We start from the raw sequence: 24576 nt of genomic DNA on the forward strand, positions 1-24576 counted from the left end.
AGACTCTTTAATAGATTCACGTCCTTAGCTCTGAATTTGTCTGAATTTTCCTGATAGTTCATTCCATTTTCGAACCAACAGCAGCAAAAGGCATATTACATCTTTATTGAATTCTAGTACACATTGTGATACAAGTTCACATTTTTGTAATCTAGCAGCATCGTTGCACATTCTTTTACAGAGCCAATAATTAACGACCCAAAGACAACTAAATTCATACTCGAACAATTGCAAATACCGAATAGTTCTCATGATGATTTTGTATGTACCACAGTAGCTGGCTTTCGCTTTCATATTGACACCCAAGAGAATGCTTGACACAGGTAGAAGAAACATACAGTTGATTGGTCACACCGAACCTTTCTAGCCACGCCAGTTGTTCTGCTTCTTCATTTCAAAGGTAGCTCCATCATTGAGCATATCTTGTGCATCAGTTTCCATTCCAAGCTTAGAGAGGGCAAGTGCTTGCAAGTAGAAGGCTGTCGGCCACTCGGTCATGCATGCCTGAGCTTGCATAGCATCGCGTAGGGCCAGCTCTGGCTGCTCGTTCATCAAGTATGACAAGCTCCGCCTTGCAAAGACAGTTGCAGAAGGAACAGACATCATTGCCACAAGCTGGATTACAAGGAAAAAGAAGGAACTGACATCATTTTTGCTGAAAAGCAACACATCACATGGATAGAGAAGTCGCAAAGTGACTATTGGTTAGATAGAGACCATGAACAAAATCGACTACCATGTAATTGGTAAAAGCCATTTGTGTGCACGAGGAAATTGAATTCACTTGAAGGAATAGGGCTAGTTTCCACATGAAAAATGGCAATGCTAATGGAGCTAAGAATACAGTATGGATTCTTCTTTTATCTACCAATGGTTTTTTCAAGGCTTCTTTTAGCAGTACATTGGTGATTGTCATGTAAGGCTTATTGTTTTTCTTTTATCCTTGGAATGTCAAAGACTTAGAAGTGCTAATAGATTTGTGAACCAACCAAAAACCTCCAACTATTCAAGGTTGTGACGTGTGAGGAAGCAAATAGATTTGTAAATAAGATGATCTAATTAGGCCTTCACAACGTCTACTCTTTCATTCAACAACCAAAAACTAAGAAATCATTAAGATAACAATATTTTACACTTGATATGACAAAAAGGTTAGTCGAAGGGTTATAAGAACCATTTACAATCATAGCACAATATTGAAGGGCGTCTTTTAACAGAAAGGAGAAGAAATTGAGTCAAGATGAAGCTTGAGGAAACAAATATATGCAAGTTGATATTGAAACAGACCTTGGAATAGTATTCGATAGCATTCTTGAAATCCTTATCTCTGAATGCAATGTCACCAAATTTCTTCGTGTTCAGCATCTCTTGCACTTGTTGTGTCCATTCTTGAAAGGAAAGCTGCACAAACATATGTAATGTAAGATTTTTCAAGGCTCCATTGCTAAAAACTAAAGGCAGGAAAAATAATTTTGCAATCTATTAGCACTAGTTCAATTAAAAAGTACTTCCATACTGATATGTTCATTGAAAATTATTATCCTGCCTACAGAAAGTTCAAAAATTTTGGTAGCACTATTTCAATTAAAAAGCACTTTCATAATAATAATGTTCATTGTCCTGTATAGCAATTCTTGTCCATTCGGTGCCCACCAAGGTTGTCAAAATCAAGAGTTTAAGTAAAATCGTTGGAGCAGTCATAAAATCGGATCAGCAAATCGTAAGATTTACATCATATTTTAAATCAGTTTTAAAATAAACTTGATATATTCTTTTTAATTGATCATTTAATATTTCAATCCAAATTATAACATAAATCTACATATAGAATATTTTAATTCATATAATCATAAATTACTCATAATTTTAAACTTTAAAACAACCAAATACTTGCCATGAAAAAACAACATAAACATAAATTAATCCAAAGATAAATAAAACACAAGAAAACTAATTAATATAAATCATCCATAGACAAGTGCAAATCTAAAATCATCCCAAAACGACATTGTTTTATCCAAAATGACCCCATTTTATTGACGACACAAAATCGATAAAATCATCCCAAAAATCACGTTTTTACGAGCTTAAATGTGATTTTACAATTTTGATCTGATTTTACTTTAATACATGATTTTGTCATGATTTCACTTGATTTTCATAGGTAAACTCGCGATTTTGTATGAGTTTACAAGTCAAAAAGCGAGTTTGATAACATTGGTGCCCACTAGGGCCAATAGTCGCAGAGCTTTCATGACCATAGACCACCTTGAAAGGAGTGAGTTGCAGGCTAGTGTCATATCCTGTATTAGAGCAGAACTTGATCTAAAGAAGCCATTTACTCCAAGTTGTTGGTTTGTCATCGATAAAGCAGTCAAGGTACATATTGATGCAATGATTTACCACTTCAATTTGACCAAGAGTACCACAATTAAAAGGTTCGATATAAAAATAGCTGGTAAATGGGTCATATTCGTATGCTATATATTCAAGAAAACCATGAAGCTTAATGATGCTGTCAAAGGATGTACCAGCCATCCAAACTGCAGTTAATGGGTGTGAAAAGGACAAAATAATAAGCATCTTAACAGAACTGAACAACAGCCAAAATTACCAACTCGTCCTGAGATATCAGAAAGCCCTCAATGAAAACCAAGGAGATATCTCCCCGGATTTGGACTAGAACAAGAAGTGATTGACCAGTCCGACTCAAGTGAACTCCTTTTTCTGCAGACTTGTAGCAACGTTGCATGAATTCTTCAACATCTCTCCATATGCCCAGCCAATAGATATCACTGTGAACATGATATAATCTTCTAGTATCCTTCATGGCTTTGTTCATGAACCACTCGTGATGCTGGGCCGTTAGCCAAGACCCGTCTGCGGTTCCTGGATTTACCTTGGTGGCCCATGAGAAATTTCCGTGGAGCCAAGCTAGTCACCTCTTTTATCTTATATGAACAGTTTGGATGAAGTATTTGGCAATGAGTGAAGATAGGGATAAGTAGACTGTAGGGTGGAAGATAAAAGTCAGTTCTTGAAGCTCCACGATCCCTAAAGCCTAAAATGATGCAAGATACCATATGATGTATATGTGGGTTTGTTTCCACCTCATGATGAATTGTTTAGAATATATCCACAATTTGCTAAGAAATCACAGCTAGTGTGATGTTTGTGGAATCCTCATGACAAAACTGTGACCACCACGCTGTGTTTCCCAACCCTATACTCAATATTGAACTCAAAACTCATTAGTTTACTTACCCATTTTTGTTATTTAATGTTAACGACACTTTGTTATAGGAAGTATTTAAGGATGAGGTGGCAGTGTGAATCACAAAGGCTTGTCCACAAAGAAGCAGCATCCTTTGTTTGGTGGCCTTAACTAGCCCAGTGCATTCCTTCTCATACATAGGAACACAAGTGTTGAATGGCCAACACTTGATTAAAGCAAGAAATTAGTTATCCTCGTTTATACAAGTGTTCCTACTCCTGAATCTATAGCATAGCATCCAATGATGAATGGTTGTGAAAAAATCCAACAACGCAAGAATCCGCGCTTGCAATAAGGCTTGCTCTATGGGTAGCAACACCTCCCTAGCTTCTGGTGTCCACAAGGAATTGTTCCACGGCATGGTAGTCAACAATGTTGCAATTATCCTGCAATTCTGTATGCATTTGCAGCAGTAACCTACAAGGCTCAAGACTCCACATAAGTAGGATTAGATGGTTGTCACTGGGACTCCTTAAAGAGTATTCATACCCATGTAGGATACAATCTCAAACACATGATTTTAAAAAAATGAAGACATAGGAACTCGTTAAATAAGACCTAAATTGACTGTACAGACAGCTATATAAATTATATAACTTCAAATAGTTTATAAACCTATATAATCTAATCTAACCCTAATTTTGAAGTTTGTTCAACACGAACAAAGAGATATTTGCCAGCTCCATGCGATGTGAAGCCTTTGTTTCCTTTCCATAGAGCCAAGCAGTTCAATCCTCCTAATGCAAGGTCATGTGCTCTCATCATCACCGAAGCCAGCAGTGGTAAACTCTCTCTTCTTCCTCTTGTTGTTGCATAATTGATTCGGCTCCTCAGTCTTCTTCTCAGTCTCATAGAAGAAGAGTCTAGCTACTCGTACTCAGTTTTCATATCCATATACCCACATTTGTGTCACGCTGACACTAGTACTAGGGGTACCTAATAAATCCAATGTATCAGACACTCAAAAATAGTGTTGATTTTCCTCTTGAATGCTCAAATAACAGTAACCAACATGGTATGCTCTAGACAAGCAATTTCTAATCGGGTACAGATGCGCTTACTTTGTTTGAGGAGTAATTTGTGTTGTTGTAAGATGTTGAAGACTTCATGGAGATGCAAATAAGTGTTTCATGAAATCTTCCATGAAGAATAACACATTGTAAGCCCTACTAGTATCACTAGGAACTTAAAATGCCGATGACAAGTTTGGAAAGGCATCTTCTAAATGTCTTGTTTATGAGTAGAGGTCTAGTCCAATGAAGCATCACATGCCATACAATTCATTCATTAACTCACCAATCATTGGGATGGGAAAATTTATCTTTGATGGCTCATTTATCAACGTAGAACCTCCATGTCCCATCTTGTTTTTGCACCAATAATATAGGATCAAATGTTGAGTTGTTGGATCATATTAAACTTATTGATGCCTTTCCGTAAGTAGGTGATTGATTTCATCTTTTGTGACAGCATGGTTCATATTTGTATCTTTCTAGAAGTTATTGAGTTAACACGGTAAGTATCCTAGATTAATTTTGATGTGATCAACTAAGTTAGGTCTGTGTCTTTTGATACCTTGTGTCTAAGTGTGAAAGAACTTAAGAATACAGGAAGTTGAGCGGAAGACACGGTGAACGAGAAGGATGACACGGGAAACGCGTCGACAGGCTCGGTGCATCCGAGGGACGAAGAACTACGGAAGAGTACACTAACGGACGAGAAGGACGCGAGCAGAGCGTTCAAGGGATAAGAAGACGGGGGGAAGCCTACTCATGGAGAAAATCGGAGTTAGGTTCGGGTGAGCTAAATTTCGGACAACCGGAGCATCACCCAAAGAAGCGCATGGAAGAGTGACCAATTGGAGGTTAACTGGACAACCTAAAGGAGCTTGGAGGCGCCCTCATGCCTCTTGATGGAGGTGCCCTCATGGAACTTGGAGGCGCCTTCGCGCCTCCCTTGGAGGCTTCCTCATGGAGCTTGGAGACGCCCTCGAGCCTCCCTTGGAGGCGCCTTAGAGCTTCCAAAAGGCACCTCCAATGAACATTAGTCGTTAGGCTACCGTTGAGAAGAGAATAAACTTTATCCTCTTAGGAGGCGCCAAGAATCCCTTTGGAGGCGCCTCCAACCGACATGAATCAACTGTAACTTTATCCCAGGAGGCTATAAAAAGTCCCCTGGAGTTAGGAATTGAAATACAACTCTTGTACTCATTTCTTAAACAATTCTTAAGCATTCAAAGTTTGTAAGCAACTACTCTGCCTTTACAAAGGAGTCTTTTAGTAGAGTTTTTCAATTGTCTTGGATTAACAACCACCTAGGTTGTAATCAAATAAATTTCTGAGCCTTCTTACTTTTTAAGTTATTGCTTTTATGCTAATTGCTTATTTTAATTAATATTGTGTCTTGCTCTGTTCAAAAGCAAGAGAAATTTCTAACTTTCTTTTCAGGCTATTCACCCCCCTCTAACCGGCCTACCTAGATCTACAAAACTAATCTAAAAAAATCCACTACTTTGCTTGTAAAGAAAAGCAAATCTAAATATGCAGTTAAAGATAATTGGAAACTTTCTTATAACTGACTATTTCACAAGACAAAAGTATTGGGAATACAATCAAAGTCCCGCATTGGAAAGATATGAAAAATATCATGAGTTTAAAAGAATGTAAGATATCTCCATTAGGATGAAGCATTTTAGGTAGAACCCAAAAACAAAGTTATAAGAGTTTAGACCTAAAGTAGAAAATATCATGTCATTGTGGAGAAATGTGAATTCCTTTTGGACGCAATAAATGATATTAGAGTCATGGTCCAGACCAGATGTCATGTGGATGACCTTAAATGAAGTCGCGGGGAGACCCGGAATAAATCAGGATGACCGAATACTCGCGGGAAGGTCCGGAGCAAGTCAAGTTGACTGAACGCTCGCGGGAAGGCCCAGAGCATGTTAGGATGACCGGATACTTGGAGGGAGGGCCCGAAACAAGTCAGGATGACTGGATGCTCAAAGAGAGGCCTGGAGCAGGTCAAGAATGACCGGATACGGATGTTGGCAAGAGGCCCGAAGCAGGTCAAGAGTGACTGGATACTCGTGGGGAGGCCCAAACCATTAAAGTAATGGTGATCCTTCGTTTGAGGGGAGGATTATTGGGAATACAATCAAGTCCCATGTTAGAAAGATAAGAAAAAGATCATGGGTTTCCATTGGCATGAGGCATTTTGAATAGAGCCCAAAAATAAAATCATGAAAGCTTAAGCTCAAATTGGACAATATCATGGCATTACGGAGATTCATAAATTCCTTTTCGACACACAAGAAGGGAAGGAGAGAAGTGAAGAAAAGGAGAGGAAGGATGAAGGGAGGAAGCCATAAGATTTCTTAGTGATGAGAGGAAAAGAGATGATAAGGCATGAAAGTACCAATCCATCACCTTCTTTGCCAAACGCATCTTCCTAGATCAATTGCAGCAGGAATGCTTATCAACTTACAGGCCAAAAGGTCCACATTTGATGTAATCCGCAACAAACACCATATTGGATCATGAAGGCAAAGGACATCATGGTCTTTTTGACCATGGGTAGTTTTTTCCTTCGCTCCCACCCATATTTGGGAAAAAGTAAAGTTGACCCAAATTCTTTCCGCACGATCAAGTGTGAACTCTCTTCCATCAACAACCCATCAGAATATATGACAGACAGGGAAACCTGATTCCGTCCCTCTCCATGGAATCAAATTCCCTCCTTCCAAATAATCATAGCCTAAGAGTTGCTAATAATTGATAGTTATCCTGCACTGTCATGTTTGGCAATATCTCCTCCCTTCTACTTTGTCTTATGCTTCAGCCAGGCCACTTACCATGTGTCCAATTGTAAACCTTCAGTGCCACATCAGTGACAGCTGCCACATTAGCGATTGGTGCGGTATCGGTATTATCACTAAATTCACCATAATCTAAACCCCAACTATAGATTGTCAAAAAAAAAAAAAAAGTAGCATCATTATAATTTTCATGAAACTCACCTCATTTTCTGCCCCTTCTTCGTCTTTGTAACCTATCTTGAGCAATATATCATGCACAGCAGTTAGATCCATCTTTGCACAAGCCTTTCCAAGTGGTGATAGCATTGTTGGCAGCACCTGTTCTGTCTTGGTTATGCCCATTAAAGTATGTGATGGAATCTGCATTAACAATGATTTGGAGGGATCTCCCCAAAAATTTGAAAAATTATAAACAGATGAAAATACTGATCTTTAATAAATAACAGTTTGTTTGCAAAAACTCTACCTCTTTCTGAGTTTGAAGTGGTGCTACAGAAGAAAGAAGAAACTTAGAATTAGGTCGATCTCTAGCCTCAAATTGTAGACATTTCGAAGCAAGTTCCACTAGCTTTGTAGCATCCTCATTAGCATATTGCCCATCCAAGGATGAATCCATTATCATCAACATGCTCTTTCCTCTTATCAAATCTAGTGCCTGACAAGAGCCAACAAAAATTCAGTTTGGTCATAATTAAATAGTGTTAGACCAGTAAACAATAATTTTTAGGCAATCAAATATATCAGGAAAACAACTTGAGACTTTTTTATAAACAGAAGCATTAAGAAATATAAACAAAATTGAACTAATTGCAACGTGCGCAAAGAGCTACAAAGATAGAATAGACCATTGTCATTGAGAAAAATTAGGTAAGACATCAGTAAACATATAAATATCAGAATGTAAAATGAAATGCACCAATGAAAATTCAATAGTAAGATAGATATAAGCCTAAAAGAATAGTGCAAAATGGTATTTACAATGATAAAGTCATCAGCTAAAGCAATCAGGAGCCATACACAAATTATATTCTGCACGACATAAAAAAATGGTTTCTGTTTGCTGTCAATTCAATTACTTCAATTTGCAACATGACAAGAAAGACACTTGCCAAACATAAAAACTAACCAAATACATTAAAATCATATTAACTTCTAAACCACTTGCCAAAAAATACTCCTACTGAATACATATGTGGAACAAAAAACAGGTAGATACTTAAGTTGATAACTAATCACTCACATGGAGAACCATTTTGAATCTCCATGATGTCATAGGATACAAGATATTTTCAACATAACAACATGGTGCAAACCTTATCTAATATATTAGAGTAATCCAAAGAAAGAATTACGAGTTCAATGAAAACATAAAAGGTTTTCGAATTAGCATAGTCATTCTCCTACTAGGAAAATTAGTGCTTAAGCTTTTCCTTGAACTTGTCACTTAGTGACCAAACGAGAGATGAGATTATGAACTTCAATAACTTGAGATTGACTGACAGCATGAGAATTGCCTACTCTGATAACCTGAACATACATGACTTGGGGGGATATGCTTCCCACTCAAAAGATCCAAAAGCACAGTGCCATAGCTATATATTACACTCTCTGGGATTACTCTTCCTGCAAAGTAAAATAACAAGTTCATTTTCAACTGTAACAAACTAAATAGAAAGTAACAAAGTAAATAAAATAAAGAGTGGCCCGGTATACGAAGCTCCCGCCAATGTGAGATCTCGGAAAAGGGTTTATTGTATGCAACCTAGAGGTTGTTTCCGATAGAAAGTGACAAAGTAAATAAGAAAAATTAACTTTAAATGCAACAACAACAATAACAACCAAGTTTTATCCCACCAGGTGAGGTAAACTATAAGTGCAAAACATAAAATTAATAATAGTTGGTGATTTATAGGTTCCCCTATGAAATTAGTCACATCCAAAGCCAATATCAGTGTGTCTTAGAAATATTGGATAAAAACCTTGCTTGTTTAGTCTGTCACTAGTAATCTGATGAAGTTATTCAATTTGACAATATAAAGATCCACATTTTTCATATGTTATTTAATGTCTAGCACCTTCAATCAAGGTTCAAAGTCTCATTTCATGCTGAAGTTTGGTGTCTAGTCTAAACGAGATGTGCCTCTAGTGTCAATGGTGTGCATGTAGGTTGAGTGCCAATCGAGGGATTCATCATTCTTGACAGGTGAAGAAAATATCGTGTATTCTTGCTTGTTAACAACTAAGGTAATCCTTAACTAGGGTAAAAGGAAAAGGAATTTTCCAAATTGGTCTAACAAATCAATTGTAGCACAAGAATGATAGAATAGTGACAAATCAAATGCGATTAGCCCCCTAAAATGTTTTATTGGAAACTAAGGGGTTTCATCCAATCAAAGTTCTAAAATTCGCCAGACGCTAATCAGGCCTAATCGGGCACCCAACGCCTAGGCTGCCTAGGCAAGGACCAGGCACCGTTAGGGGGATTCCACGGTATTAACATAAATTACATAATAAATCACATAATATAACTCCAACACAATAACATCAAATTTAAAATGAGTTCAAAATTACATAATCAATAAAATATCACATATTTATTCTACTTCTTCTCCATAATTTTCAACAACTTGTTTTTCATCGATCACAAACTCAATATCATCATTGTGATCCTCCTCTTCTTCTTCAGATGCAAAATCATACTTGTGAAGTTCTCTCACTCTAGAATTTCTTCGGGTTGTAGATTTTCATCTACTCCACTTGTTTCAACAACCATTTGTCAAATGAGCCCGAAACCTAGTTCAACTTTACCATCTTCCCCACCATCCACAATTCAACCTTGTGCATTTAAAGCATCTTTTGCAAGAAGGATCGACATTCGTTTCTTTTTCTCTTTTTTGTTTGTTCAACAATCTAGTATTAAATTTGATAAATACTATATTGTTCAACCAGTTGACATCCAACCTATTTCTTTTCTTTATATGAATCTTAAAAAAAAAAGAGAGAGAGAAAATAAATATTATAGTTAGTAACATGAATATAAATTTTAAAAAATAATACTTTAATTTAAGACTTAAAGTTTAAAGCTTACTCTTTCGAATGCTCTCCAATTTCTTTCACACCCAGATAAACTTATAGTTCATGAAAGCATCCTCAATGTCACTCTTAACAAGTTGAGTGTGTGAGCACCGTATGTACTCCACCATGCACATGGATCAAATGTATCATCATTTCTTTCACATGCTTTTGCTACCACTATTTTTCCAAATAACCAAGTCTTGTCTCTGTATTTAACAAATTCCTTGTTAATAATTATATCTTGTAGATCTAATTCATTAGCATGCAAAATTTTCATGCATTCAAAAATCTCAATCGTGACCTCCTCATAGAGAGCAATAGAACTATCTTTATAGCAAAAATAGGGATTCAACAAAAAAATACAGTAGTATGCAATGATATATTAAGTCTATCCTTCATTTTTGACTCAATAATCATTATGATAAGCTGATAATTTGATTTCACGTTATTCATGGCCACCTTGATATCTTCTTTAACTTGAAGAAGCTCCCCATATAAAAACCCCATAAATTCCACTTACGTCGACCGACACAACACGATACTTAAATCCCATCTAATAAGTAAATTAGTTTTTTTATTTATATTCGCTTTTTTTTTTCCTTTGTCATCTACTCACTTTTCACTTAAATGGAAATGGACCCTACGTGATGAAAAGACTTCTACATTGTAACTTTAATATGAAAAAAGCTTACTAATAGTTTATCTACGTTTCTCTACATCATAGTTCCTTCAATCCAGATCACTATCAAGATTATCAATTCAAAAATCATAATATCTATCTTCCTCTCCCTCTTCTTCCAGCCAGCAACAGAGCCTCTCCTCCCCTCTATGCGCCACCGATGACACCCTCCCTCTCCTGAGCATCCCATGATCAAGGTTGTGTTATATTTCCTCATGTTATAAACCTCCTTTTGACTTATTTGGAGGAAATGGTGGATTTAGGTCTATTCTTGGATGGAAGGCTGGAAATTTTCATTGAACTTGATCATTTAAGAAATCTTTAGGTGAGTGTTCCTGCCCTCACAAATTCTATTGTAGAGTAATGGGAATGTTGCTGGATTGATTTTATTTTAGGGGAGATAGATCAGAATTTGCTCTAGTGACCTTAAAACGTACGTGGATCCTTTTGAATCCTAAATGGCTTATGTTAATGCTATTCATATTGTGTTTATAGGTCTGTTTATGATATTTTTGTGTAAACTATTGTGCTAAGTTGTGTTTAGTTATGTAATTAGTTATTAGAAGTGGAATTAGGGTTGCTAGTATGATTGGCATGGGAGAAATAAGTGATTGTTTTGGACTAATTACAATTCGTGGTATAGGTTCAATTGGCCCAAGCGATCTACATAGACGAAATATCTATATTGTTTTGTCGATTAAGGGAAAAGGGTAAACATTTTATTTTATTTCAGTAGGTTTTTATTTTAGATTGTTGTATCTGATGTAGAATGGTAAAATAAATTAATTATTTCAATAATAGTAGAGGTCTCAAGTAGGAATGAGGATTATGTCAAGATAGTAAGATCAAAATTTGATATATTGACTTTGAATTTCATTAATTTGTAGATTTTTGTGTTATTATCGTTATTAAATATTTATCTCAAGTTTTCTAAATTATTTTCATATTATATTTGTAGATACAAGATCAGGCGGAGCAGGTTGATTTGCTGACACTCAAACCTTTTGGCTATACATAGAAATGGGAAAATATATCCTTACTTTTTTTATACATTTCCTTGTGTATGAATAAAAGGGATTTTATGAGTTTCATATAGAGATTAACATGGAAAGGGTTGTCTTAAAATAAAATAAAATAAAATGGATGTTATAATTTTCTCTTTTGTTGGTACTTGTGATTGAAGGATCATGAAAGCCGATAAGGGAGGTGAATATCGTCCATTAAAAATATTTTCTTTTATTGTAAAATGAATCAAAGTAAGCAATAGGGCTATAAACAAGCCAAGCCGAGCCGAACTTTGGGGTGTTCAAGCTTGTTTGATAAGGTAACCAAGCTAAGCCGAGCCGAGCTTAAAATGAATCAAGCTTTTGAAATGAGTGTTCAAGCTTGGCCTGCCTTGGCTTATTTTTTATCAGCTTGAGCTTGTTTGAAGCTTGGCTTGAGCTTGGTTCATTTAGATGTTATCAAACTCTCAATTCAAGCTTGGCTTAAGCTTGGTTCGAGCTTGGTTCGAGATTGATTCATTTAGATGTTATCAAACTCTCAATTCAAGCTTGTTTGATTGTTTGAAACTTTTAATTGTTTGATTGGTTATTGAGTTTGATAATTTAAATTTATTTATTTATTTATTTTATTATTTATTTAGCATATTGAAAAGAGTTTTATTAATGAATATGGTTCATGAAGATTGTTCATAAACGTTGTTCACAAACATTGTTCACATAAATAGGTATATTTATATAAAACTGATTTGAGAGGTAAAGACTCTCAAATAGACTCTCAAATCGAATGTCAGATCATACATGATAGTTAGGAGTTTATCCTCTATAATTGAGATCAACTCCTTTATCATCACTCAATTTACTTAAATCATCATGCACTCAACTTCCCTCTCACCATGATGCATCATGTGGCACAATCCACTGATATATCATATTACAATCAAAAACAAAGTCAAATCACTCACCAATCACACACACACACACATAACATCACACAAACACCATTACATGCATTATAAATGATGAACAGCGGATGTGGCAATCAAACATGGAGAGCAAGTCATGAAAAGCACGAACTGCAAATAGAGCAACAAAATCACGGACAGCAGGTGGAGTATCAAAACCACGGACAGCAAACACCCCACGGTCAGCAGCATAAAATGCCACTTCAAAGCATCCCACCATAAATCGTCGTCCCATTTTTAGCAAGTGGTCAGCTATCAATGGATTTATCATGTCTTTACCGCGAGCCGTTTGCTGCGAACTAGATAGATCCTTATGGTAGATCTATGAACCCTCTTAGGCTTTTTGGCAAAGCCCTAGCCATCAACGGATTTGGCGTTGTCCTTACCGTGAGTCGTTTGCTGCGGACTAGATAGATCATTATGGTGGATCTATTCACCCTCTTGAGCTTTTTGGCAAAACCCTAGCCATCAACGAATTTGATACTGTCTTTACCACGAACATAGATCAATTATAATGGATCTATTCATCATCCTCTCCTATGCCTCACATACAAAATCAAAAGACAAATACAAAGACCTACAACAAAAATCTATCAAACCAATCATCATGTGCCACCAACGTTAAAAATTATCCAAGCATGCATGTGCCCCCAACGCCACTGCTGTAAAATCTGCTCAAGCCTCCCTTGTGCCACCGAATTAATATTTGCTCCATTCACCAATGAAATCCATCCGCCGATGAAATCAAACATTAAATTGTACAGCCTTCTCCTTTCGCTGATGAAATTGATTCGTCGATGAAATTCATTCGCCAATGAAATCAACATCAACACTATTTACATCATTCTTATAATTTGTTCCGTCCATGCTTTTGCGAAGTGAATCACTTCAATTTCTACATAAGTCCACAAAACGATAAACATGAATTTGGACCTTGCGCAACATTCTGTCAACATCATAAACTATCCTCTCATAGCGACACCTGTTGCGAGCTTCCCACAGAACATATATCATACTAGAAACTCCAAGATACCTTGCCTTCATTCTCCGGCTCGCACCTTTGTAGTATTGGCCAAGGATATAAAATAATTCATCTATTGAGTTAACTTCATGATTTATCTCTAACCATCTCCGCACCTTGTTCCAAAGAGTACATGTGATAGAGCACGCAAAGAACAAGTGACCATTCGATTCATCTTGACATTGGCAAAGCATACAAGTCTTGTTCTCCACATATGGCATTCTATCTGTTGTTTGTAGCTTCCGAGCAAGTAACCATAGAATGAATCGATGCTTCGACATAATTTCTGGCCTCCAAACAAACAATGCCCACGACACCTCAGGACCTCTCGGCATGAAGAAACCATATGCATTTGCAGTCCCACTGTTTCTTCCCGCAAACCACTCACCCATCAACAAGCTCGCCTCTCCGCTTCCATTTGTAGCCCTTCGAATTTTGTTTCGAATGTCCACTTCACGAACGTTGTTCACGAACATTGTTCACGAACATTAACGAGCTAAACATATATGTGTTCAAGTTTGTTTAGTTAGCTTAACGAGCTGTTCAATCTTGTTTGTTTAATTAATCTTATATATATTGAACGAACATAAACAAGCTCTTACCAAGCCGAACACCAAGTTTGTTCACGAACGCTTGGTTCATTTACAGCCCTAGTAAGCAACGGAAATAAAATAGCAAAAGCAAGTCTATTAGTTGGTTTGAAGCCTACGTCGACTCCTACTCCAACATCTGCGATCCTTGATCGCACCGTTGGGTAATCCACTAAAATTCCTCTTTCTAAAACTTTTAGAAAAGTGGTAATTCGTATAAAGATATATACCAACAATGAAGGTATAAGATGAAGATTCGTCGGAGCTCTTCGACGTCATAGCTTGCACATAAAGTTGAAGCGTAGAGTAATAGCACGAACAGAAGAATTGAAGATCAGAAGGTTGCACAGAAGTTCTTTTTCGTCGGCTAGGATCTTGAGGTCTTTTTAAAAGTTGTGTTCAGTCGACCGAAAAAACCTTCGGTCGACTGATCCTTTCGGTCGACTGATCTTCCTATCGGTCAATTGATTTTTGCTGAAATCCGATCTTCGCCTCATTAATTGCATTTATTGTTTAGTCGACTGATCCCTCTGATTTCTAACTTTTGCCGAGATCGAACCTATCATTGTGTGTTACCAAATTAGGTTCGGTCGATCGATCCCTAGGTTGGGTCGATCGATCCTTAGGTTGGGTCGACCAATCCACCTGACTTCCAAGTCTGCTTGCGCAATCTGAACCCTGCAGATCAACTAGGTTCGGTTGACTGATCCCTTCATATTCTGCAAAACAGAGTTAGTTCTACAATATAAAAATATTCATGCAACACAAAGTTAGCACAATAGTATAATATTGCATAAGAAAAGACAATAAGACCTGTCTTGATCTCAACTTAAAAACCTCCCGATTTCTACAGTTGGACTAGCAACCTAGGGTTTATCCCTTCCCAGGACACGACCTCCCATCACTCTGCTCCAATTGCTTACCTCAACATACCTACCAAATATTTAATCCTCCAATCCTGTTTGAATTTTGTCTGCTCAGTGTATGATCGTCTGATCCACTAAGACTTTTCCTGCAATACTAAATTAGCTAATAGCAATAATAGTAATACAAAATACTATGATAAAACTAAACTTAGGTTTACCAAGATCCACTGGTCCAGTCAACTGCGCGGTCAACTGAAACCTTTCGATCAACCTTGCTTGGAGTTCATTTCTCCAAGACTTCTCATTACCTAATGTTACCTCTCCCTAGGATTTTCACCACCTGATTTCACTCGCCAGGAAATAAGGTTACCTCCCCTTAGGATTTTCACCATCTGACTTCACTCACCAGGACCTAGGGTTATCTTCCCTTTGGATTTTCACCAGCTAGCTTCACTCACTCAGCATCGAATCGGTCTGCCAGGGATTCGATATCGGGTCCTTTAGACCTACCGATTCCTACCTAGTTTTCACGATCTACCGAGATTTCCCTTGCCTAAGACTTCTCTTGCCTAACCGTAGTTAGGACTTCCCTTGCCTAACCGAAGTTAGGACTAGTCACTCGGTAGACTTCTCATCTTACCCTTGCTAGTCATCCAGTCAAGCTTGAGCTAACTAGACTTCATTAAACATATTGTCAAACAAACATCACAACCCTGGAGTTGATTGCACCAACAGTTCTTAAATCTGCTTTATCTTTTATGCTACTTTTGGACTAGGATAGCAATATCTATATCTTTATGTTATGTACCTTACACCTAGAGATCACTAACATAAATGATATTAAAAAGTTTATTTAGGTTAATCATTTAAACTAATTGATAAGAAACAAATCTAGAAGAGAATAATTGTTGTGTAAACATTTAAAATTAAACAATAATAAATTTAAATGGAGAAAAAAATACTAAAAAGTGAACTTTTAGCCATAGTTCCTGAACGCACATAAGAGGATGTGGTAGGAATGTGTGCAATCAATACTTATTTGTGCAACAGTGTATATTATTGTATACCACATACGTTAGGTGACATTATTGCACTTCGAAGATATTGGCTCCAAATCCAATTATTAACTTTTTTTTAGTAGACTTATTGGCTATAATTTTATTAGGAGAATAGTATTACTAACGGATATAAAAAATAAAAATTATTAAAATTTATCTTAAATTGTGATAAAAGATAATGATAATAATTGTGAATCTAAATATTAGCAACTAATTAGAAATAAAATAATAGTTGATTATATATATATATAAAAATAAAAAAGTTAGTAAGAACTTAAAGTTGTAATATAAATTGTGATTCATTTGATGTTGTTGCTCATACTAAAGACTAAATTAACACATCTTTCCTACATACCCACTTAGTAAATTTATACTATTTTATATATAGTTAGTGGAATAAAGGCTTGATTGCTAGTGTTGTATAGATGAAGATATAATGGGGGATTAAGCCCATTCATATAACCAGTAGCGGAGCCAAAAATTATAATCTATCCAGGTTAATACTTATTCATTGTGATGTACCCGAGCTGATAGTTGATAATTTAAGGATTTAGAATTAATAAAAAGCCAAGGTATGTAACAAAATAATAATAATAAATGTGGTCATATTTATTAAAAAAAATGGGCCTAGGGCTAAAACCGGGGTAGTTTGATACTTCCCTCCGCCCTCACATATAGCTGACCTCACTTAGTGGGATAAAGGTTCAGTTGTTGTATGATTCTTTGACCTTCCAATCTTGCAAGCAAATGTGACATTTTGAAGTTTTAGTTTGTTTCAACTAGTACTTAAAGTTACTTAAAGATCCTCAATTTCCCAACATTAGGTTTGGTTTAATTTTGACGTACTATTTTATTTTGTTCATGTCTTTTGGTACTATTGGATTTTCTATAAAAAGAATGATGAATATATATACCTAGTTTATTGAACTTCTTGGGTATCTAGAGTTAGTAGTCGTTTGTGTAGCTTTTGGTTTCTTATTATCACATTGTCACCGAGTAGTGTACCTTTTTGAAAGTCAAGATTATACTCCTGAGGCGAGATAGATTATATTAGATGGTCCCTAAACAAGTGGAGACACTAATAAGAAAACATTAATTCTCAGGAAGAAAGTGAGGAGCAAGGGCAAAGCCATGTATAAGCGTACCTGGGCTTTTAGCCCAGGGGCCCACCCGGAGGTCATTTTAATTCTCTTCTTTATATGCAATTATTCACCACATCAGCCTTAAATTCCCAAATCAAATTTGCTATCAGACCAGAGGTTTTTTTTTTTTTTTTTGCTGTTCTTCGTTAAAAAAAACTTAGCCCAGGCAGATTATAACATTTTTTTATAGTATTTCTCCTTCTAGAGAAGGCTAAACTTAATTCATATTCCTTATGAACTTGATTATAGCATGAAATTAGTCATCTCGACGACATTTCAATATTATTGCAAGATAATAATTATAAATTTGTTGTGTTTCCTTGCAATGTGGATTTATGATTACAAATCTTATATTTTGTTGCAATGTGAATATTTTGCTATTGTTATTTGTTTAGTATTTACTTATAAATTATACATTATCACTTGTTTTGTGGTTAAAAACTTATTTTATATTGATTAGTACCCTTTATTATTTATATATGTAGGAGATCAATAGTCAAACTTATTTTCCCCATTAAACTGACTTAAGAATTATTGAAAATATGTCAAGAAAGCCCGGTCAATTTAAGAAAATAGTAACTTTTAAAATCAATTTAGGGAAGTCACTTCCGTATTGTTGATTTAAAGAGAAAAAAAGGTCAAAAGCACCTTATTTAAATGGCATTTTCCATATATGTGCGTTGATGATATGTGTAAAAAAATATTAATTGGAAACTATATAATGGATAGACAAATTTGATGTGTTAACAAACTTAGCTAATACATAATGAAGGAGCGTAGTTTTGCAAAGTCAATATAATATATCATTTGAGTCTCTATAGTTAAGATTTCTTTTGTTGACTGATTATGAGGAATGACCTCTACCCAGCCATGTATTCTACAAATATAATCTTGGATTCCATGCATTAAAAGATATATTTTGTTGACGGAACATGAGGAAAGATCTCTACCAAGCCATTGTGCTACAAATATTATCTTAGGTTTCATAGGTTATCGAATCAACAAAACCAGATCCCACAAGATATCAAATTAATTTTGGTAGTCTAGATACAAAAATGGATATTTACAACATCAAATTGAATTTCAGTAAACTAACACAAAGAAACTAAAATTACCAGTTCGCAAGAATTCAGGGGGAGTGTAAGCTAGGTTAGTGCTATAACTTTTCCCATCTCGACTATTTTTCATGAGACCAAAGCTAGACAAACGAGGATCTCCATCCTGCAAGAAATAGAGACAAAATGGAGAATAAAAAATATATGGAAGTGAACAGCATAAAGAATAACATAATACTGTATTAAAAAACATTACAATCTGAGTATAAAGTTTTACATATTGCAAACGAGAATATTTTATTTCTAGATGATATGCCTCTCCAAAGAATCTCATAAACAAATTCCAAAAGGTAATATACCTAGACATGTTGTAAAATTCTTTTGGAAAGATCTATATCCTATTAGACAAGATAATCTAAATATATCAAACGAAAGTAAGCATAACTTACCAATCTTAAAAGCATTATTATGTCATGCTTATCTTACAGGATTAATAGCTGACATTATCAAGAACTAGTTCCACAAATAAGAAAGATTAGCTAAAAAAGAATTGAGCATTGAACAGATTGGAAGGGTATTTAAACTTACAATTGAAGAACAAAAGTATAATAATTCATTCAGCCTACAATCCCATTCTCAATATTCCAGCAGATATAATCGATCACCAGCATTTTTCAAAACAAAAATTGAGATATGGGTTGACAACATAACATCATACTATAAACAGTCAATTGGCACCATGACTTAAATTTACCAAGAGAACTGGAAAATCATTTTACCACACAACAATAAAATCGTATAAATGATCTACATAAATACTTGAATAGGTTCATATTTGAGTTATCATACCTCATCAAAAAGAACTCTATAAGAATTCAGATCATGATATATCCTCCAGTTCTCAGAGTTACAATGATCAAGTGCTTGTGCAATGTAAAATGCCACTCTAACACGCATTGCCCATGGCAGAGGTTGTTTATCCCCTAAAACAGGGAAATAGACATAGTTGACCAAAATGTCAATATAATCATATACTATATTTATGAAATTTTTCAAGTTGTGATTCCAGCAGTAGTGCAATGCTGCATAATGTCAATCTATTAAGATAAACTTAAAATAGTCACAACTAACATGGGTTGATGATCAGATGTTGATAACTCAAGAAATAAGTTTTGTGGAGATCAAAATCATATTGAAAGGTCATAGCCTGTAGTTAGGATGCAGTCAATGTCATTTTAAACAGGAAGGTATTGATCTATCATTTTGCAATTTTCGTTATGTTCCAAAATTCTGCAGGAGATAAAACTAGACTCAAGAAGATTTTATGGAGGATTACAATTGTATTTGTTTATCTGTCATATTAAGATTCACAAGGATCACTATTGATATAGTGTTATATAGAGTTCAATACATAGATAAGATTAATATAGCTGGCCCCAAATAGTTGTGCCAAGCACAGCTTTTTGATAATCAAGGTGATGATGAAGATAGTGGAAAACATCTTTAAGTAGCAAAAGACCAACTTATTTAAAGAAAGTGTGTGTCTGATAATTAATTTCTAAAGTTATCGAGTTGAACAGGTATCATCTCTCAATGTTGATCCATACCAACACATGGGCATGGAAATGATTTTGAATTTGTCCCACGCTTTTGTTTGTCTCTTATGTGATTTGTTTACTTCCAGAAATAAGAAAATAACGGTTTCATAGTTGATTGAATAAAATTTCATATAAACAACAAAAAAACATGCATGTCTTCAACATGCTGTACTTGTAAGAGTGTCTAGGACATTACAAAAAAACTCCACTTAAACAAAAATGAGTGTCTTGTACTGGAGCAAATTATTGGATATTGGTCCTTATACAACCCGAGTGAGATCAGCACCCCAATTGCGCTGATTAAATATTACTCTAGTCTCAAGACAATTGCACATTTGAATTAATTGATCCACATGTCTATCAATATATCTCGGTAGATGGTAGACAATTGGAAGTTAAACAATATAATGGAAGTCGGAGCAAGAATAGTTAGAGAATTGGACACAAGTCAATCTCCAAGGTATATGTTGATTTGTCATAATATGGCATTGGAACCATAATAGTGAGAAGGACGTGAATATGATGAAATACAATCATTGAATTTAAGATGAGCACTCATGGGTTTATTGATTACTTAATGTAACACTTGTTTATGTAGTTACATACATAGCTATCATCATGCCTTAGGCTTTAATTAACCTGTATTGTGTGTTAATTGAGTAATTACTTTGAATTGAATCTAGATTAGGTTTAGTTTGGGTTGAAATGACTTAACTAAGTTTCATATTCCTTGCTTTTCATAGGATGACACCCAAGTTTGTGGATAATACATAGGGACAACAACAGTAGCACAGAAAAAACATGTAAGTTTCACCTGCATTGATAGGTTTTTCTGATACACAAGGTGGAACGGTGTGCATTTTGTGTGCCGACCAGCACTTTTTTTTAACTATGTTTCCATTTATATATCAAGTCCTTTCCTTGTATGACTTTGACCCTTTTTGGAAGATATAGATATAGAATTTTCTCTACAAATTGTAAAAGTTTGCTGTAAAAAATAGTAAATTTCTTTGTTAAAAAATTCAGAAATTAAATAAGGAAGTACCCTTCAAGTTTGTATACAGAAAAAAGATTTTTTTTTAAATACCACAATCATAATAACAAGATTGTTAAATCTTAATTGCATCAAGTCATTCTGCCATCAAATAGTTATGTATATTGTAGATATTCCATAACTAAGTTCAAGGGAAAAGAAGATCTAATGATGAAGTGGCAACATGTAAAGACTGATTCTGTTTAGACAATGAATTTGGAGAACTGTTAAGAAAGGAGAAGAAAGTCTAATAGGCTTTGTTTAGTTTGTTGGAAATTTTTTATTCTTTGAATAAATGAAGGGACAAAAATTAGAAATGTTACCTCTCTTATTTGATTTGAGAACGAAGAAAATAGAAGAGAAAAGGTGAAGCTTCAACAAAAGGAATCTATTATTTTCAATTATTTTAAATAGTAATTTTCTTTCAGATTACATAACACTAAAAGTGGTGTAAATCACCATGATGCCCTTTCTCTCCATTTTTCTACACAGTTAAGAGGGCATTACAAATTTTGTTACCAGATTCTGTCTAACCCTTAAGTTTTTGCTTACTTGCTGCAATCAAACATGAGAGATCACTTCTCTTCTGTCCTATTCTCTCTAAGTCAAAATTCCTGTTGCTTCCATGAAAGACCTCCAACTTGCGTGAGTTATGCAACCAACTAACCATACAGTTTCTCATGCAATCTAAGTTTTTCTTTAGGCCCCTCTAATTACTTTATGTTCTCACTCATGACATGTTTCGTTCCGAACCAACTTGAAGCAAATCAGGCTCAAGTGCGGAAGGAAAAGCATTATCCAGTTTTCATATAAATAGACGAACAGTTGCTTCTCTTTTCACACTAAGTCTGACCATTAATTGCCACAATATTTCCCAGAAGAAACAAAGTTTGCAGTAACCTCCTTTATTTTCCAACAGCGATATTACAGCTATTGGTGAAAAAGGTTGGAGATTGCCAAAGATAGAAAGAGAGGAAAAGATACTTGCTCAAAAAAAAAAAACACTTGGAAACATAAAGCGCAAAGGGCAAAAGAAAGCAAAGAGATTGGATATAGAAAGCGTACAATGGAAAAGGTGCCCGGACAACGTGTCATTTGGCATGAACTCGGCCACAAGAAGCCTCTCGTCACCCTCCGCACAGCATCCGATGAGGTTCACCAGCTTCTTGTGCCGGAGCTTCCCCAACCCCGCAGCCTCCATCTGAAAGGAAAGTAAGAAAACAAAAAAAAACACCTTTAGCCAAGAAAAATGGTAACTTTGCCCAGCAACTCACAACCAAAACAGAGATCCGACCACAAACTGCTGAGCGTCGGGCCAGGACTGCTTGGAGAACCTCTTAACGGCCACCAGTCGCCCGCCGTCGAGCTTCCCCCGGTACACAACATTGGGCGCCTTCTCTCCGCTCTCGGAAACTATCAGCTCCGAACTAAAGCCCTTCGTCGCCGCCCGCAGCTCCGCCAGCCCGTACTCCTTGAAGTGCGGCACCTGATCCTGGTCCCCCGCCTCGTCATTAGCTTCTATTACCGTAAAACGAAAGCCAAAACATAAACAGAATGGGGAAGAAATAGAATAGAAAGAGGAGAAGATGATGCAGTACAGCACCGTGATCTGGCTTGTCGCCGTAATTTGGATCGTCCTCGGGGGAGTGAAGGTTGGAGGTTCTGGATTGGAAGCACCCCATTCCCGCAGAAAGCCGGAACCCTAGATTCACATTCGCCTCGGGCAGCCGTCGAAGCGGGAGACAAGGAGACAGAGGCGGATTTACATAGTGACTTGGGGGGGCCATGGCCCCCCCACCCCAGTCCATGTGTAAATCCTGGATCAGTCCTGCTTTTAGCTCTCTTCTCATGAGCAAAATTTGAAGACACTCAAGCAGAGATCTCTTTTCAAAATTGTCGTCCGGAGAAACCAAAAGTTGGTGGATCATGGTGAAGGTTTATCCCAACACTGAAGCATATTGCGTAGCCAGTGGCGTTGAGGTCGCTAACAACGAGAAAGATAAAAGTAGGGTGCTGTCAGTGTGGAGGAGGTCTCTACTCTTCAGTTGCAGACTTGACAGACTCCATATCTACTAGACTGGAGTGTTCCAAAGAATAAGATACAATGAACATTCAACAAAGGATAAACTAAGCCAAAGAAAAACATTGACAAACTCCAGATCTGCTATTACAAAATTCAGGGAATGGAAATAGTGTATATATTGATAATAGGATGCCAAATAGAGGCATTTTGCGATCAACAAATAGACCCCCTGAAAAACATCGAGTTATGTTGGTCAACAGTGAAGAATTTACTGGGCTCTATAGGTGAAGTTGAGCAGGTGAAAGCTATATATATTTTTGTTTGATGGCAAATAGAGTTGTAGATAAGGAGTACCTGCATGTGAAGAATGTCACGAATGTGAGAGGAAAGCAATTCGAATACTCAGACGCTTCAGCTTGATGTAGTAATTAGAGTACCTAACCAATTAATAAACCCATATTATGAATAGCAATAATGAAATGCAAAGTAATAGATGCTGAATAGATGTGAATGATCAAAAGGATGGCAAATTGAATTCTACCCTAACGTTATCATATAACTGGTCTTTAGACCATACAAGTTCGCATGTAGCTCCGATGTGAAACAAGGGCCGACAGCTTATTTCAATGTCACAATATTACTTCGAGATATTGATATCAAACTACCAATAGAAAACTTAGGTCACGAGTTTTTCTAAATATATAATGAATTCTAAATTCTCCCGCACCATCGACAATGAATGTAGCGGCACAAGTTTTGGCCCCCCCAATGTTCAAATCCTGGATCCGCCCCTGCAAGGAGAGCTGCAGCAGAGAACGGAGAGAGAGGAGAAGCTGATGGGTGTGTTGTGTAGTTGTGTGTTTTGATTCGTGCGTCATAGAAATTAGCTGGGAAATTCGAAATCGTATGCTCACTGCCAGATTCTACGCGTCATTTTATACGCGACGATGCAAAGGAACTTAATAAAATTGCTCAACTCCAAGTATACCCCAGTTTTAAATAATTGCTGCGTGATTTTATTTTTTCAGTAATTTTTTAAAATTATATTGTAGAAGGTAATTAGACACAATCGTACCTTACCGTAGGGATGTAAATGAACCAAATAATTTATGAGTTATTCGGAGTTCAATTCGGTAAAATACTTATTCGAGTTCGTTCGTTTATCTTATCGAGCCAAGCTCGAGCTTGATTTCGAGCTCGAGCTTGAGCTTAAGGATATTCGGCTCGTGAGTTCGCGAACATGTTCTTTTATAGGCTCGCGAGCCAAAAAAATGAGTCTTAAACCGAATCAAAAAATGAGCTCTAAAACGAGCTAAAAAAATAAGTTCTAAAACGGACTTTAAAATGAGCCAAAAACAAGCTCTAAACGAGCCCGAGCT

At 36.2% G+C, this 24576-nt stretch overlaps 1 protein-coding gene across 2 annotated transcripts; it reads right to left on the bottom strand.

Moving 5' to 3' along the window:
* Nucleotides 1–66: 66 nt before the first annotated feature.
* LOC122009067 (serine/threonine-protein kinase BSK2-like) lies at nt 67–24009 on the bottom strand. 2 transcript variants are annotated; one of them, XM_042565064.1, is made up of 11 exons: nt 23925–24009; nt 22778–23634; nt 22469–22666; nt 22240–22375; nt 19393–19526; nt 18604–18709; nt 8629–8714; nt 7558–7746; nt 7293–7451; nt 1288–1401; nt 67–615 (listed from the first exon to the last, which is right to left on the bottom strand). In XM_042565064.1, exons 4-11 carry the CDS (start codon nt 22373–22375, stop codon nt 364–366), a joined length of 1176 nt encoding a protein of 391 aa, XP_042420998.1. In that variant the 5' UTR covers nt 22469–22666; nt 22778–23634; nt 23925–24009; the 3' UTR covers nt 67–363. The 2 variants fall into 2 exon arrangements, with proteins under 2 accessions (XP_042420998.1, XP_042420997.1); XM_042565063.1 differs by having other exon boundaries at nt 22469–22692.
* Nucleotides 24010–24576: the final 567 nt, after the last annotated feature.

Source organism: Zingiber officinale, chromosome 8A (assembly GCF_018446385.1).
Source record: "Zingiber officinale cultivar Zhangliang chromosome 8A, Zo_v1.1, whole genome shotgun sequence".
Classification (NCBI taxonomy): Eukaryota; Viridiplantae; Streptophyta; class Magnoliopsida; order Zingiberales; family Zingiberaceae; genus Zingiber; species Zingiber officinale.